This window comes from Parasteatoda tepidariorum, chromosome 8, assembly GCF_043381705.1.
Source record: "Parasteatoda tepidariorum isolate YZ-2023 chromosome 8, CAS_Ptep_4.0, whole genome shotgun sequence".
Taxonomy (NCBI): domain Eukaryota; kingdom Metazoa; phylum Arthropoda; class Arachnida; order Araneae; family Theridiidae; genus Parasteatoda; species Parasteatoda tepidariorum.
Genome location: NC_092211.1, coordinates 35,398,569 through 35,412,966, shown reverse-complemented (window position 1 = coordinate 35,412,966; position 14,398 = coordinate 35,398,569). Strand labels below are relative to the sequence as shown.

General features: G+C 26.5%; 1 protein-coding gene across 1 annotated transcript in view; it reads left to right on the top strand.

The window, feature by feature from the left end:
• Positions 1-210: 210 nt before the first annotated feature.
• Positions 211-14,398, top strand: part of LOC107455980 (cell adhesion molecule Dscam1-like) — a 428,665-nt gene continuing 414,477 nt past the window's right edge. The window contains exon 1 of the mRNA XM_071184630.1: positions 211-1,116. Within this exon, the coding sequence (XP_071040731.1) occupies positions 1,050-1,116 (67 nt within the window). The 5' untranslated portion in view covers positions 211-1,049. The remainder of the gene's footprint in view (positions 1,117-14,398) is intronic.

The window sequence follows — 14,398 nt, the reverse complement described above, 5'->3', positions numbered from 1 at the left end:
CCCAAAGTGTTGAAATAAAAATAAATATACGAGTTTACGCTAAACTTAAATCATCCTAAAAATTTATTACCGAAACAGCAATGAAGCATATCTATATTTAATCAACCGAGTGAGGCTCAGCGAAAGAATAAAAACCACGGGTGGTGTATTTAGGCCATTAACAGTTCTTATCGACTCAGTGTTTTCGAATCAAGCCTTTCAGTATCTTTCCACCAATCAGGAAGAAGTTTCACGTGCGCCATCCCTCGGAGAATTGGGCGAAAGAACACAAAACTAACTCCACCTCACTTGAGCACGTGCTCTCGTCCTGTCGAGGAGGCTATAGTTCTCAAAAATAGCAGATTTTTATTGTTGTTTCAAGACAGTGGATTGTTTTGCTGCCGACACTAAAACATATTTCAATCAGAGGAGAAAAAAAGTTTACCTTTTTGTGGAAAGTTATTCAATTTGTGTGAAATATTCCATTGAGATGAATTTCATTTTGAAGGAAGTGTTACTAAACAAAAATAGATATGTTTCTAATGAATCTCACTGAATAAGTCTTGTGCTTTAAAACATCATATTAGGCATCTTTTGGTGCATTATTAAAATGGTATAAATATTATTAAAGTTTCCAAAGAGTAAAAAATGGACCTTAGTGAAAGATAACTGTTTGGATATATATGGGATATATTTCATATACAGCTTTAAAATAAAAAGAAAGAAAAGTACCTTATAAAATTTTATTTCTTAGAAAATATTTTATTTCTGGAATCTGGAATTCAGAGTCAATTTTAATTGGTGATTACGTATTTAGATAACAAAATTGATGTGAAGCTGGTCGATAATATAGATCAAATAGACTAATGCTCTAGATTAAATAAAAAAAAGTATATTACAATATATTTCTTGGGTAGTGTAATGCTTGAGATTGGCTAAATAAGGACATATGAATTATCTAGCAAAAAACATCTCTACTTTTGGATGACGGCCAATTTTATGTAGGTTTCTTGGAGTAGATTTAAGAGGATCAACAAGTGGTTTTTTGGCAACATTATCCGGCATAAAGAATGTATACTGGGAAATTGTGCAGGTTCCTTAATGCAGTAAACGTGCTGATTTTACTGGCAAGAATAGGTAAGTTACTTATCCAGTAAATGATAGCGCATATTATGTGTTGTTTAAATAGAGAAAATTTATCGCCATGTCTTTTTTTATATAAGAATATTCTTAATTTACGAGCGTGAAGGTGGTTAAATTTCTTAAGGGTCTGACATTGCCAGTTTAATTTATCTCCAAATTTTAGGAAGCGAAAATAAAAAAATAAATAAAAAAATGAACAAAAAGTCTTAACTCTAATTATATTTTCCACTGTATTTTAATTTTTCGAATGTTTCTACCTTTATTTTATTTTACAATAAATGTTTTATGCACCTATAAACTTAATACATACTTTTAAATAATTTATTTTTGCTATATACTTATTATTGCATATTTATTACATATATTATTTGTAATTGTTATGCTCATACGATATTTCTAAAAGTTTATTTTATTCTTATTCTTTTAGTATGTTTTTTTTGTTAAAGTTGAAAGTTTTTCTGAAACTCTTCAATATGCTTTTGTTCTTATTTTTTATGTTATATTATTTATGTTTTCGAATTCTGTAATTTTTATGTTTAATTTTGAATAAAATTTTATTTTTTCTATTCTCCTGAAAGCCATTTTGAGTATTTATTTTCTTTTTATTAAACACAGAATTATGTTAGAATAATTACTGTGTCAAATTACCCATTGGTAATTACAACTAACAAAGCATAAATGTAAAATGTAAAAGGGTATCCCAAAGATTTATATTAAGAGATTCATCTGTGTTGTTATGGAAAAAATTCCTATCAGTCTGTATTCGACGGAGGAAATAGAAGAATTTTAATAAACCCTTTTAGTTGACTAACAACAAAGATTTATTCGATTAAATTTCTTAGAAAAGGGGGTTATTTGACAAAAGGAAATACCCCAAACTAAGGATTACTTGAAAAAATTGCCCAACTATAGTAAGTTTTTCTTCTGTGATGTTTATTTTGCGCATTAAAACTACTTAAGAATGTATATAAGTTATATTTTAATTATTCTAAGAAATAGACAAAGCACTATAGTTATTTTTCATTTGGATCAGGAAATTGTACAAGAATGTATAAAAATGTCTTTTTTTAATTTAAAAAAAATATGTTTAGAGAAATTTTAGCATTTTAAAAGAAATTAGATAAACTAAAATGAACAAAATTGTAATATTATTTTTACGAGTAAAATCGTGTTTTCTTTTAATTTAAAATGCATTTATATTTATCTTTAAACGTAATTTGCAGTTTATTGAGTAACAGGATTCTCTTATTGCAGTTTATTAAGTTTGTGTTAGGAGTACATTTATAGTACAGGGCATAGAAAATTAAAAAAACGTACCAATAGATATTGCAAATTATTGATAATTATATATTACCAAAATATCAAGCTATGATGTTTTTCAAAGTTTCTAAAACCTTAAAATGGTGCTAAAGTGTACCAAAAATATCTTACTTTTTAGAATAGAGTATTCAATGGTTCCTCTAGGATTAAAAGATGGTTGAATTTAACACTTTATTAAGGTCGCCGTAAATTTGCAGAGAATTGTTATTCAACTTTCAATGCATATTTCTGAGAGTGTCCAGTTTGATTTTTTTGAGAAACTAGCTAACAAATGGGAAATATTTGTAAAACGCTTACCTCATCTTCATCATCATAGTTGACCAGACAGCCCAATGTGAGCCAATGTCTTCCTCTGAAGATTTCTCCATAAAGACTTCCGATTTATCTTTGATCTCCAATTCTTTTCATTAATTGCAAGAAAATCGGACTCCACTGAGTCAGCCCATCTCAACCGTGATCTTCCCCGCTTTCTTTTTCCAGTGGGTCTAAAAAGAAGTAGCTTTTTTATTGTATAGTCATCACTCATTCGAATCACGTGGGCCATCCAATTCATTCTATTTATTTTTAAATATTTAATAATGTCAGGTTGTTTATAAATCTTGTACAGTACAAAGTTAAATCTCCTTTTCAAGTTGTTGTTTTCATTTACTCCTCCAAGTACGCTCCGCAAAAGCTTTCTCTCAAATATTGCGATACAATTTTCCTCCAGTTTTATCATTGTCCAAGCTCCAGTTTTGTCATTGTCGAACGTTTACCTCAGTAAAGCCTAAATCAAATTTTTTCAATTGAAATTAAGGTTTAATACTGTGAATTCAACTAGAAAATTATTTTCTGAAGTCCTGCCTGAAAACTATTGTTTAGTTGTTTAAAAAAGGATATATCATTTATAAAAGTATTGAATTAATTACTGATATATAAAAGGATATATCAATAATTTAATATATAATAGTAGGATCTCCGAATACTATCAAAAGCCCAGACAGTTTAGGTCTTTTTACGAGCATATTGTATAAAAAAAGAATTCTAGATTCCTTTGTTATAGTATCTGGTTACCGAGCGAAGCGATCTGAAAGTATCTGTGAAAGCTTTTCTGGGACAAGTGAGCAATAGCGAGCAGAAGATGATAGATCCCGTGTCTCTTTCGATAAATTTGCATATCTATTATTCAAATGTTTTACTTTATGTTTTACTTTATTTGATTGTAATGTTTACTTCATTTGTTTATTTGATTTATTTGATGAAGAAAAACTTATGTTTTACTTTATTAAAGTAAAATGTTAAAAATATAAAATGGTTCTGTCATACCGCATTTGGCATTGCATATTTCGTAACTTTTAAAATTTCTTTTCTTACTTAAACTTATTTTATTAATCGAATTATATTTAAAATAAATCAATGAGTTAATCTTTTAAAGCGAACATAAAATTAATTTATTCTTTTCCTATCACTCAATGTAACGGATACATTTTCAATTCTAATATAGACTCACTAATTCACTGCCGCGACTAATCGAAAACAAAAATCTATTTATAACTTTTTAATTCTTAAATTTCTTACCGCAAATATATTTCAGTTACATGGTTGTAATAATTCTCACAGTTTTGTTGGCGACTCGTGATCGCCAAGGTATTTTTAAACCCAATATTGATTATGAGAGGTTGGCTTTTTTTTGGCTATGTTATATTTTGATAAATCGCCAATTTTGGATCTCCTATCCATGAGTCTCTCCCAATTTGGAGAACTGTTATCTTGATTTGGAGAAATGTTATCTTGGGAATTATTTTTATCATTTGTGTTTTATATATGGTCATTTTAAAATATCAAATGCTTTATTAATAAATCATATTTTACTTAAACGATTTTTATTAGTTTCCTGGAGATTATAATTTTACTACATCCATATTTAAGATGTGTTGGTAAAGGCCAAGAAAATCCATGATGAGACTTTTAATACCACTATAAGTTAATAATGGCGATCACCATCGTCATAGGTTCATTTTAATTTTTCAGTGTGAGCAGGGGGTTAGAATTAAAGCGTGCCAGAATTTGAATTTTTTCCCTTCATTGATAAAAAAAATAAGTATCGTCAACGCTACTAGAATATGATATAAGTCACCGTATATGCCACCACAGTCTATGGGATTATCAAAAAGCTGAGAAGAAGTGCTTTGGTAAAATTAACAATAAAATATGGTTTTATAATATGTGATAAAATTTGGTAACTGAGGTAAAACTTAGTAGTTCCACCATGATACCTGTTAGTATGGTATAATAGCTTTTTATTAATTGAAATTTGGTTTTCAGTTTCGTATTTTTTATTTAAAGTGTAGTAATAGGAACTATAGTTTTAAAAACTGGAATTTTCAGTAAGCATCTTTATATAAAAGAATTTACCAAATGAATGGTTTAAATACCTATAATATATGGTTCAAATACCTATTTTGGTTCTTAGCAACAGAATTATGTTTGTTTGTTGTTCTTTTTAATAGAAATGTCATCTCCACACAATACAGTAGTTCTACTTGAATTTTTATCGCCGCGTAGAAGAATAAAGGTTATAAACATGAAAAATAAAATTCGCAGCAACCTTTGAAAAGATATTTTTAAAACTTTTCCTCAAAACTATCTACTAAACTATAACTAAAACTATTTTTCATATTCTGATAGCTCTGACCATATTTTTTCAATGCAATAGTTATACAATGTAAAATATAAAAGTGTTTTTTATTTATGAGTTTCTAAATTTTATTTGAAAATAAACTACTGTAATGAATTTGAAATAAATGTTTTCTTGAACGCAAAATTTAAAATCATTTCTATAAACAGAAATACTTTAAAAAAATATTTTCCCTCTAAAACTAATCTTTGAAATAAGTACTCGCCTTTAATTCTATTTGAGTATAGCCTTTGATATGACATTCTCATCGCAATGCAGATTTGTAAGGCTGTTAGAAGTATGCCTGTTTTCGTTGGGCACATTTTCTTTTGAAACTGGAAACCATCGCTTATATTAAACATGAATAACAGAAAAAAGGCAACTATATGGCAGATCAAAATGGAAAATTGAAATCCACTACGTTAGGTTTCAAATATATAAATAGGATTTTGCTCAAGAAGGAATTTCAGAAAATATCTTATATGTTTGACTTGTCTTTTTTTTTGAAGAATTGAATAAACATCTTATAAGTCAACAATATTAAATATTGTTCCTAAATATTTATTCAGTTTTAATGCAAATGTTTTTTTAAATAGTTAATGGAATGAATCAATAATTTAGAATTAGTAAAATTTTTTTTTAACCGTATATATATAATTTCTTTCGATTTTCATCATATCTATAATTTTCGCTATCATAAAAAACGCTATTCTTATAGTAGGAAGATATCTCTTTTTTCCGAATTTATTTCTAATTTGCTCTGATTTCAGGAAAAAAGAAAAAGCAATTAGAGCTCAAGTAAGCATATTAAGTTTAGTTGAAATTAGAAAAAGAATTTTAAATAGCCAAATTCCTTTTTTAGTTTTTCTGGATAATTTTATTAGCTTTGAAAATTTTTTGAAGGTATATTTTAAAAGATACATTTATATTTTATCAAGATCTTTTTTCTTGACATATTTCTTTTTCCACCATTTGTAGAGACATAACGATTAAAATGTCTGAATATAAATCTAATATATCCACTTTTAAGACTGGAAAGAACTTGCCAATTTATTGAAATTTAAATCAGTTTATAAGTAATTAATTGTTATAGATGATAATACTGCCGTAGGTAATGAATTTAAAAAAAAAATTGAAATGAAGTTGTAGCATCAGAAGATATATCAGATTGCCAGAAGAACTATACTACTTAACTCATTAGAAATGCCGGAACTAAAGACATGAAGAGAAATTAAGGAATTAATTCTCTTTTGGAGTAAATACGTAATATTTTTAGTTTAACGTTCCAAAACAGTTACTATTATGATTAAAATGTGTTTTATTAACCCCATTTCTGTAAATTTTTATTTTTTTAAATCATAAAATTTAATTTCTTTTCCTTTTTTAAATGTGCAGATAAACTCTAAACATATTATATAATTTTAGTTTTAACAAACTTTCGAAGACATTTTACTATAAATAACTTATAATTGATAATATTTTATTGTTTCCAATACGAGTAGATATTATTGTCTAAAGAAAACTTTTATTTTGCAATTTACGTAATGAGCACAATCCGAATCTATAATAGATTCAATCTCGTTACAGAATCTCTAAATCTCATTGATTTTCTGATCTGGAATTACTCAGTTCCCGTTACAATTTAAAGTTACGAATTACAGTGAATAGTTAAATTGTGTGACCTAGTCAAATTGACGAATGTATCGAAGAATTGGAGGATCATATGTCATTATAGGTAATTTGAAGTCAGGTCTTGTAATTATTGTTTAACGATTTGAAAAAGAATAAAATATTCCTAAATGTTCAAATCTAAAAAAATAGTCATAATTTTTAATAATAATAATCATAATATTATAAGCAATTTATATATTAGCGAAATGATAAGGAATTAATTATTTTTATGTTTTATATATTTTATGAGCAGTATCTTATAAAGTTTAAAAAATATTAAAAATTTATACTTATGATTTTAAGAATTTCTACAAGTATTTTTAGGAGCTCATATGATGCACGTTCATCAATATACAATGCAATTTACATTATTATTTGGTCTAAATTACTAAATCAAATTACAGTTTAATTACAGTACAATTATACTGACGATATTTGAAGTTTTAATAGAAATTATACGTTTTTTTAAATGCAATTTAGCCAAAGTACATAAAATAAAACATAACATTTGAATTTTTTTAATTAAGTAAAATTTCACGTTCAGCAATTACAAGGTCACTAAGGTAATATTTTAAAGTATAAGCTTGTAAAATAATCTAAGCTTGTAAGCAAATATAAGCTTGTAAAGTAATAAGTAAAGTATAAGCTTGGATAAGTAGAAAATCGCAGGCATATTTCTGTTAGAAGCAAATAATTTTCCAGCGAAACCGGCGAATAATTTTCGATAAATTTGTATTAACATGACATATCAAGAAAACAGTTATTTGATGATTATTAGCCAGGACAATACGAAAATGATTGAAAGAAAGCAGGAATTTGTTTTAAAAACTGTGTTTCAGGACTAATACACAAAGAAAAAAATTCTGGTTAAATTGCTGCATTGAATGGTAATGCTATTTCTGGTAAGAAACCATAATTCTGGTTAATAAAAATAACATATAGGATATTTAAACCAATAATTTGGTATTTTTTCCGACCTTAAGATAACAGTTAAACAGAAGTTCTGGTTCCCAAAACAATAGTCCTTATTACAACACATTTGGTAAAAAAGTAGAACTGAAAAATAACTTTTATTTAATAAATGGTTCTTATGGCATGTTCTTAAATACCACGATATAGTTATCAAATTTTACCAGATTTACCAAATTTCATCACATATTTTAAAACTATATTTTATTTCTTATTTTACCGAAATCATTACTAAAGTGCTTCGTTAAACGTTACCGGGTTTTTTAGTGTTTCCATAAAGCAGTGTTTCCCAAACGTATGACTTTCGTGTACCCTTTCTAAATTTTTCGTAATACTGTGTACCATTAATACAAAATGAATGTATTTTTAATGGAAAAAAATTACCCAAAAGTTAAAAATCACAACTGACTGTTGATACCCCTAATTATTAACTGTTAACTCTGCAAAAAATAGCCTATAGAAGAATACGTAATCTTAAAATTTTCATGGCTAGCTTTGTTTTTAAATAAATTTTTGTGAAATTTTCGCTTGTTGCAAGATATTTTGCATAACAACGCGTACCCCAGCTAAACTGTTCCAGTACCCTTGGGGGTACGCGTACCACACTTTGGGAAACACTGCCATAATGCAATGAAAAATCTATTATGTTTTAACCATACTTCTTTTCGATGTGTATATATTTCTCTCACGAAGTGAGCTATAGCTGCCCCCCTTTTGATTTTATTGCAGGTGTCTAAGGAGAGTGAATCCTAATTATTACTATTTAGCCAAGCGAGGCATTTTTCCTAATGTATCTCTTTACGCTGAATAGATTGGCACTAAAATTACGTATACAAGAATAATAGTCTACTCTCTTAAAATGAAAGAGTTATTTCCCCTACTCAAAAAAGAGTTAAATTTTTTTAACTCAACTTGAGTGAAATACATTCTTATTTGAGTGAAATTCTTGCTTTGCGTTTACTCAAACTTGAGTGGTATTTATTAAGCAATATTTGAGTGCTTTTATCTCAAACTTGAGTGATTTATTTATTATTTAATTGTGTGCGAGCTATAAGCTGGAATTTCTATCGCTTTATTTTAAAAAGCAAACGATAATAAATGTAAATAAAATTGTTATGTTCTGTGATCTAAATAGATTATGTCTTCGTTTTTATTTTACGTTTAATTTTTTTTTCTGGAGAATATGTCATTTAATATTTTGAATTAAGAAGAATTAAAACAATTTTAGTTCACAACGGTATTTCTGAAGAAGACGCTGTTTTACTTTTTAGTAAGTAGATATACCTTGTTGCTTTTATTTTGAAAATAATTTTATTTTGAATGTGTTATATACACATTCCATTTAAATTAGCTGTTTTTCAGCGTTTTTTAATAAAATATTATTCATTTAAATTATTTGTCAAAAAAATTTATTAAAATTGAAAGTGTTAAATGTGGATGATTATGAAATATTAAAAAAATTTGATTCCCTGCTAGAATCTTTGTCAAAGCATGTGGGAATATATTATATCTGATAAGAGTTTTAGAATTTTTTCAGATTTCATATTAAAGTTTTAACATTTTATTTTAATATAATAAATTTATATCCATGTTTTAGTTTTTTTGATGTATAATTTTGGTACAAAACATTTCTGGATAATTAATTTCATATCATTCTATACTTCTTTTATAAAAGATATTTACGAAATTATTGTTCATACAGTCTATAATTGCTGTTATTTAAATTGCTTTCTATTAATAAAGTTGACTGTCTTTAATTTATGAAAGTTCACATCTGCAACATCCATTCATTCAAATCAGAATCTTCAGATGTTCAATGTATTTTATTATAAATATATCATTCAAAGAAAAAGTGGAAAATATTATATTTAAAAAAATTAAGCAGCATTTTGAATTTTTCTGTTTTTATCCTGTTTTTAGCTTTTATTTAATTGGAATTCAGAATTAATACTATCTTCTTATTTCATAAAGTATTTATCACATTATACAAACTATTTTTCCTTTGTTGCTAGCATAAAAGTTCTTACCACTTTTCTTCAAATTCAATTTTCGAGGCAAAATTGAAAATGCAGAATTAATATTTAATTAAAAGTACAATGCTAATTAAAGTATTTGAAAATGCAAATAAATTAGAATTTTACAATAGTTATAGATTAATAGTAAAAAAATAGGAGCAAAATTAAAAGTAATATTTATTATGAGATATAGTTCAATTTGAATTTATATACCTATATCCCAGCTGAAAATAAACTGTAGTTATTCTACAGAACTGAAGTAATTTCGTAGTTTTTCTAGAGTTAACTGCAAATTTTCTGTAGTGCAATCTTAACTGTAAAAACACTGCAGTTATTTTGCAGCTAATGCGAAGTAATTTCTCAGTAATTTATTTCGAAAAAATTTTAGCTATTGTCTACAAAATTACTGTAGTTTAAGTGAGGTCACTTGAAAATCATAAATTTAGAAAAAACTGAAACTTTAAATCCGTGGTCATTCTGCAGTAAATTTGAAGTAATTATGCAGTCATTGTTTCAGAAGTATACTTTCTGATGAATCTGCAGAAAAACTGCAGTTACTTTGCATTGTTGTAAAATTGAAAGAGTTTGATGTCTTCAATCTTGCTTTCCTGGCTGGTATATTAAATTTTTATAATGTTTTTTCTTTTTGATTATATATTAATTTCTTACAATTAGGTAAAAATTCTAAACATATATATTGATAACGGAAATAACGTACACTATCTATATTCATAATAGTTAAAATTCATAAAATACATACTTGATTTAATTGTAATTATTTATAATTCAGAAGCGATACAATTTAATTAGTTTAAAATATGCCTAAAATTAGGTATTTAAATATTTCTGTATTTTAGTAATTTTATTAAAAATGTCGTTTTCATTAATTTTTATTATTTATTTCTTTTTGACTTAAGAAAACTATGTTTGAGCAAAGTTTATGGTAAAAACAATATTAAAGTAAAGTCAAGTAGTTAATGTTAATTAGTTAATTTTTTTATTCGAATTCATACTAAGCTAGGATTATTGCAGAACAAAAATTATACTTATTTTTTTCTAATCAAAACAAATATATAGTTTGGATTTTAAACAAATTTATATCAAAAGAGTTTGCAAAATTGAGTTTGAAAAAGGGTATTTAATCCAGATTTTTTAGCTTTTAACGTCCTCTTCAAAAATTCATTAATTTCACTTAGTTTCAGAAATTTGTCTTAAAAAAATTTAGGCAACTTAAAAGAATATACTTTTTTTATTGCTTGAAAATAAGGCTTTATAAATTAAACGAATAAATTTGTTCGAAAAAAAAATAACTCATAGTATTTTCAATTGAACCTAAATGAGCATAATATTTATAAAACTGCTTACTTTAAAAATTCGTTTAGAGCTCCTTACTTTTAAAAATTAAACTCAAAAGAAAAATGACGAAACTTAAGGGAAAGAAAAAAAACTCAAATCTTCAGTGATTAGGAATTTTTCATAAAAAAAAACTCTTAAGTAATAATGCATTTAATTGCTTTTTTACCGTATACAATCAAAACAATTGGATAACTATAAAATGCTGCTATTCAAACTGTTAACACTGAAAATTTTTTTTTAACTGTGTTTTCACCTTATTTGATTTAACAAATGAAAACTTTATCCTCACCAACAAGACCCAGCTTTTGAAAGTAATTAGTTTTTTGTAGCCGTCTTGACACAGGACTGTAGCCGAGATGGTTAATCGGTCAATCTCACGACAGACGGGAAGCGAGTTCGAATCTCTAGGATACACAGAGTCGATACGCTCACAGCGAAAACTTTCACAAGTACGATACTATCTAATTCGATATTCAAGTTCAACAATCGTTAAGATAAAAAGAAAATTCCTATATAAGGCTTCCATTCAAAAGGAATTTTTTTAAACAAAAACTATAGTATTTTCTATCGCTTACGATAGATGGTACCACTAAATACAAACATTTTGTATATTAACAATAAAAATTTTGACTGCAATTTACAAACTGAAATACTGTAAAATAATTTATAACTCAAATACGAGTTAAAATCACTCAAGTTTGAGTGAAAACGATCCACTTAGGTAATACTGAATGTCACTTAAACTCGAGTGAAAATAACTCAAGTTTGAGGGAAATTTTTTTCACTCAAATTGAGTTATTTCCACATAACTCTATCACTTGAGTGATTTTAACTCAAGATGAGAAGGCCGGTTTTTTCTAGATGAAAGAGTTAAATAGCACTCAAGTTGAGTTATTTTCACTCGTTCTTTTTAAGAGAGTAGAAGTTATAATAGTTTAATTTTAATTCTTAAATGAAGAATTATAGTTCAATTTTTCTATCTAAGCAAGTTAAGTATCATTTCCCTATGAATCGTTATTTTTGTGTGAAGTAGAATTGGAATAAAAGCAAATCTATAAAACTATTAGTTTAGAATTTATGCTATTAGTATGAATTTATGTAAGTATGAATTTATGTATGTGTTTAATGAATTAATGTATGATTAGTTTTGGGTATGAAGAATATGATTTTAACTTAGATATGTTTAAAGACAATTACCTTGTGATATAAATAATATTTGCTTTATCGACTTGAATTTATTGTTGATAAATTATTGTCTTGTTAAATGGGAAATGGTTGACAGTGATTTTCATGTTCAGATGCTTACGTAAGACATGCAACTGTGCATATGTCGTATAATGAGGAAATTTAGTGTGGTTGAAAATACATGGTATAATTGAAGATTATGATGAAATCGGGATCATGATCATAATAAAATTTTATTCATTAACAGTAGTAGAGCTTGAGATACAAAATTGAAGAATATTTTATGCAAAAGACTTTTTGAGTGAAATAATAAATTTTTGTACAATAATATCAGTAAGGGCAGGTCATAGGAAATAAATCCCCCTTGACCAGCGTAATCGAAAGTCAAATTAATAAATTATTGAATTGTTCCTAGTTTGAAGCATGGGAAAAGATTCATGATTGGCGATTCATCGAAAGATACCATGACCAGAAACAAAGCCAATCCCCCGTAATCAATATTAAATTTGAAAATAATTTGGTGACAGCGAATCGCCAAAAAGACTCTGAGATTTAGTATAACCATGTAACTGAAAATTTTTGTAATAAGAAATAAAGAATAGAGTTATAAATAGATTTTTATTTTCAACTTAGACTCGACAGTAAATTAATGAGTCTTACATTAGAATTAAAATAAAACGTTAGCCATTGATTGTTAAAAATAAAATAAAATATTTTATATTCGCTTTTTGTAAAATGTGTTAAAAATTAAATAATTGGTATAATTTATTTAAAATTCTGTTAAGAATGATTAAAACGAATATAAGTTTAAGGAAATAAAGACATTTTAAAAACTGAGAAATATGCAATGTCTATTGGGGCATCACGTAACTATAGGCACAAAATTGATTTTGAAAGTATAATTTCGACCGACTTGGATTCAATCGAATAATGCAGAGGAAACGTCAAATTTGTTGCGTTGATAAGATTTCAGACACGTAAATTTGGTTTAATTTCATTTGAATCAGAGAAAAACAGGCACAAAAAGAATAAACCAACTTGTTTAGCTTTAAAGTTGGAGTTAAATGACTCTCCCGAGCCCTCTTCACCACAATAAATTAAAAAAGATTTTTATTATTCTTCAGATACCTAAATTAGGTCTTAATCCCAACTTAGTTAATTTCCGGCATTTCCTTCATTCTTTTAACTATTTGGCAAGACAGGCTGCATGTGTTTTATCAGCATTTACAATCGAAGATAAAAAGAAGTGCCAAGTATAAAAGTTAATTTTAGTAAAATTTAAACAATATAGCTGTGTTTAGCATCAAAACGTATCCCTGACGCCAAAAGAAAACATGAAAAAGTGAAAAACGTAATAACAGACTTTTGAAATAATATAGATATTTCATTCATTTGAATTCAGTACACAAGAAGGTTTTCGATCCTTGAACTTAGCTTGAAATGATTCCATCTCAACTATTCAGAAACTGATTAATAAATCAGTTAGCTCATTTTCTCACATTTAAATTTGTTAAATGTTTTTATTTATTCCCTTATTTGTAAATATATATTGGTTATTAAGATTAAATATAAATTGGATTTAATTATTTTTTTCATTTAAAAAGGGCTTTTAATTGATCTTCTTTTTTACTGAATTCCATGTTCACTTCAATTTTAATTTTTCATTAAATAATTAATTCCAANTTGGAAGAAATGCAGAGCAGTTTTGTTTAAATATATATAGATTGTCTGCTCAATAAAATCTACTCTAGCAAAACTCTACAAAATATACAAAGCCTAAAAACAAAATTTATAAGATGTGTTTTATTTTTCAAAACAATATGGGCTACAAAAATTTTAATGAAGCATGATTTAAAATGACTACTCTATTTCTGTCAGTTACTATACAACATTTTTAACACCAATAAAATTTTATTTATTAATACAAAATCAAATTCCTGCTATTTAAATTTCAAAAACTATGAAGATCACATAACAAGTGCTTGACTAAACAGATTTAAATGAAACTGCTTGCTTGATAAATTCATATATATATGTGTGTGTGTGTGTGTGATCGACCATATATTACATATTATTTCATATTCATTATTTCATAACCATATAT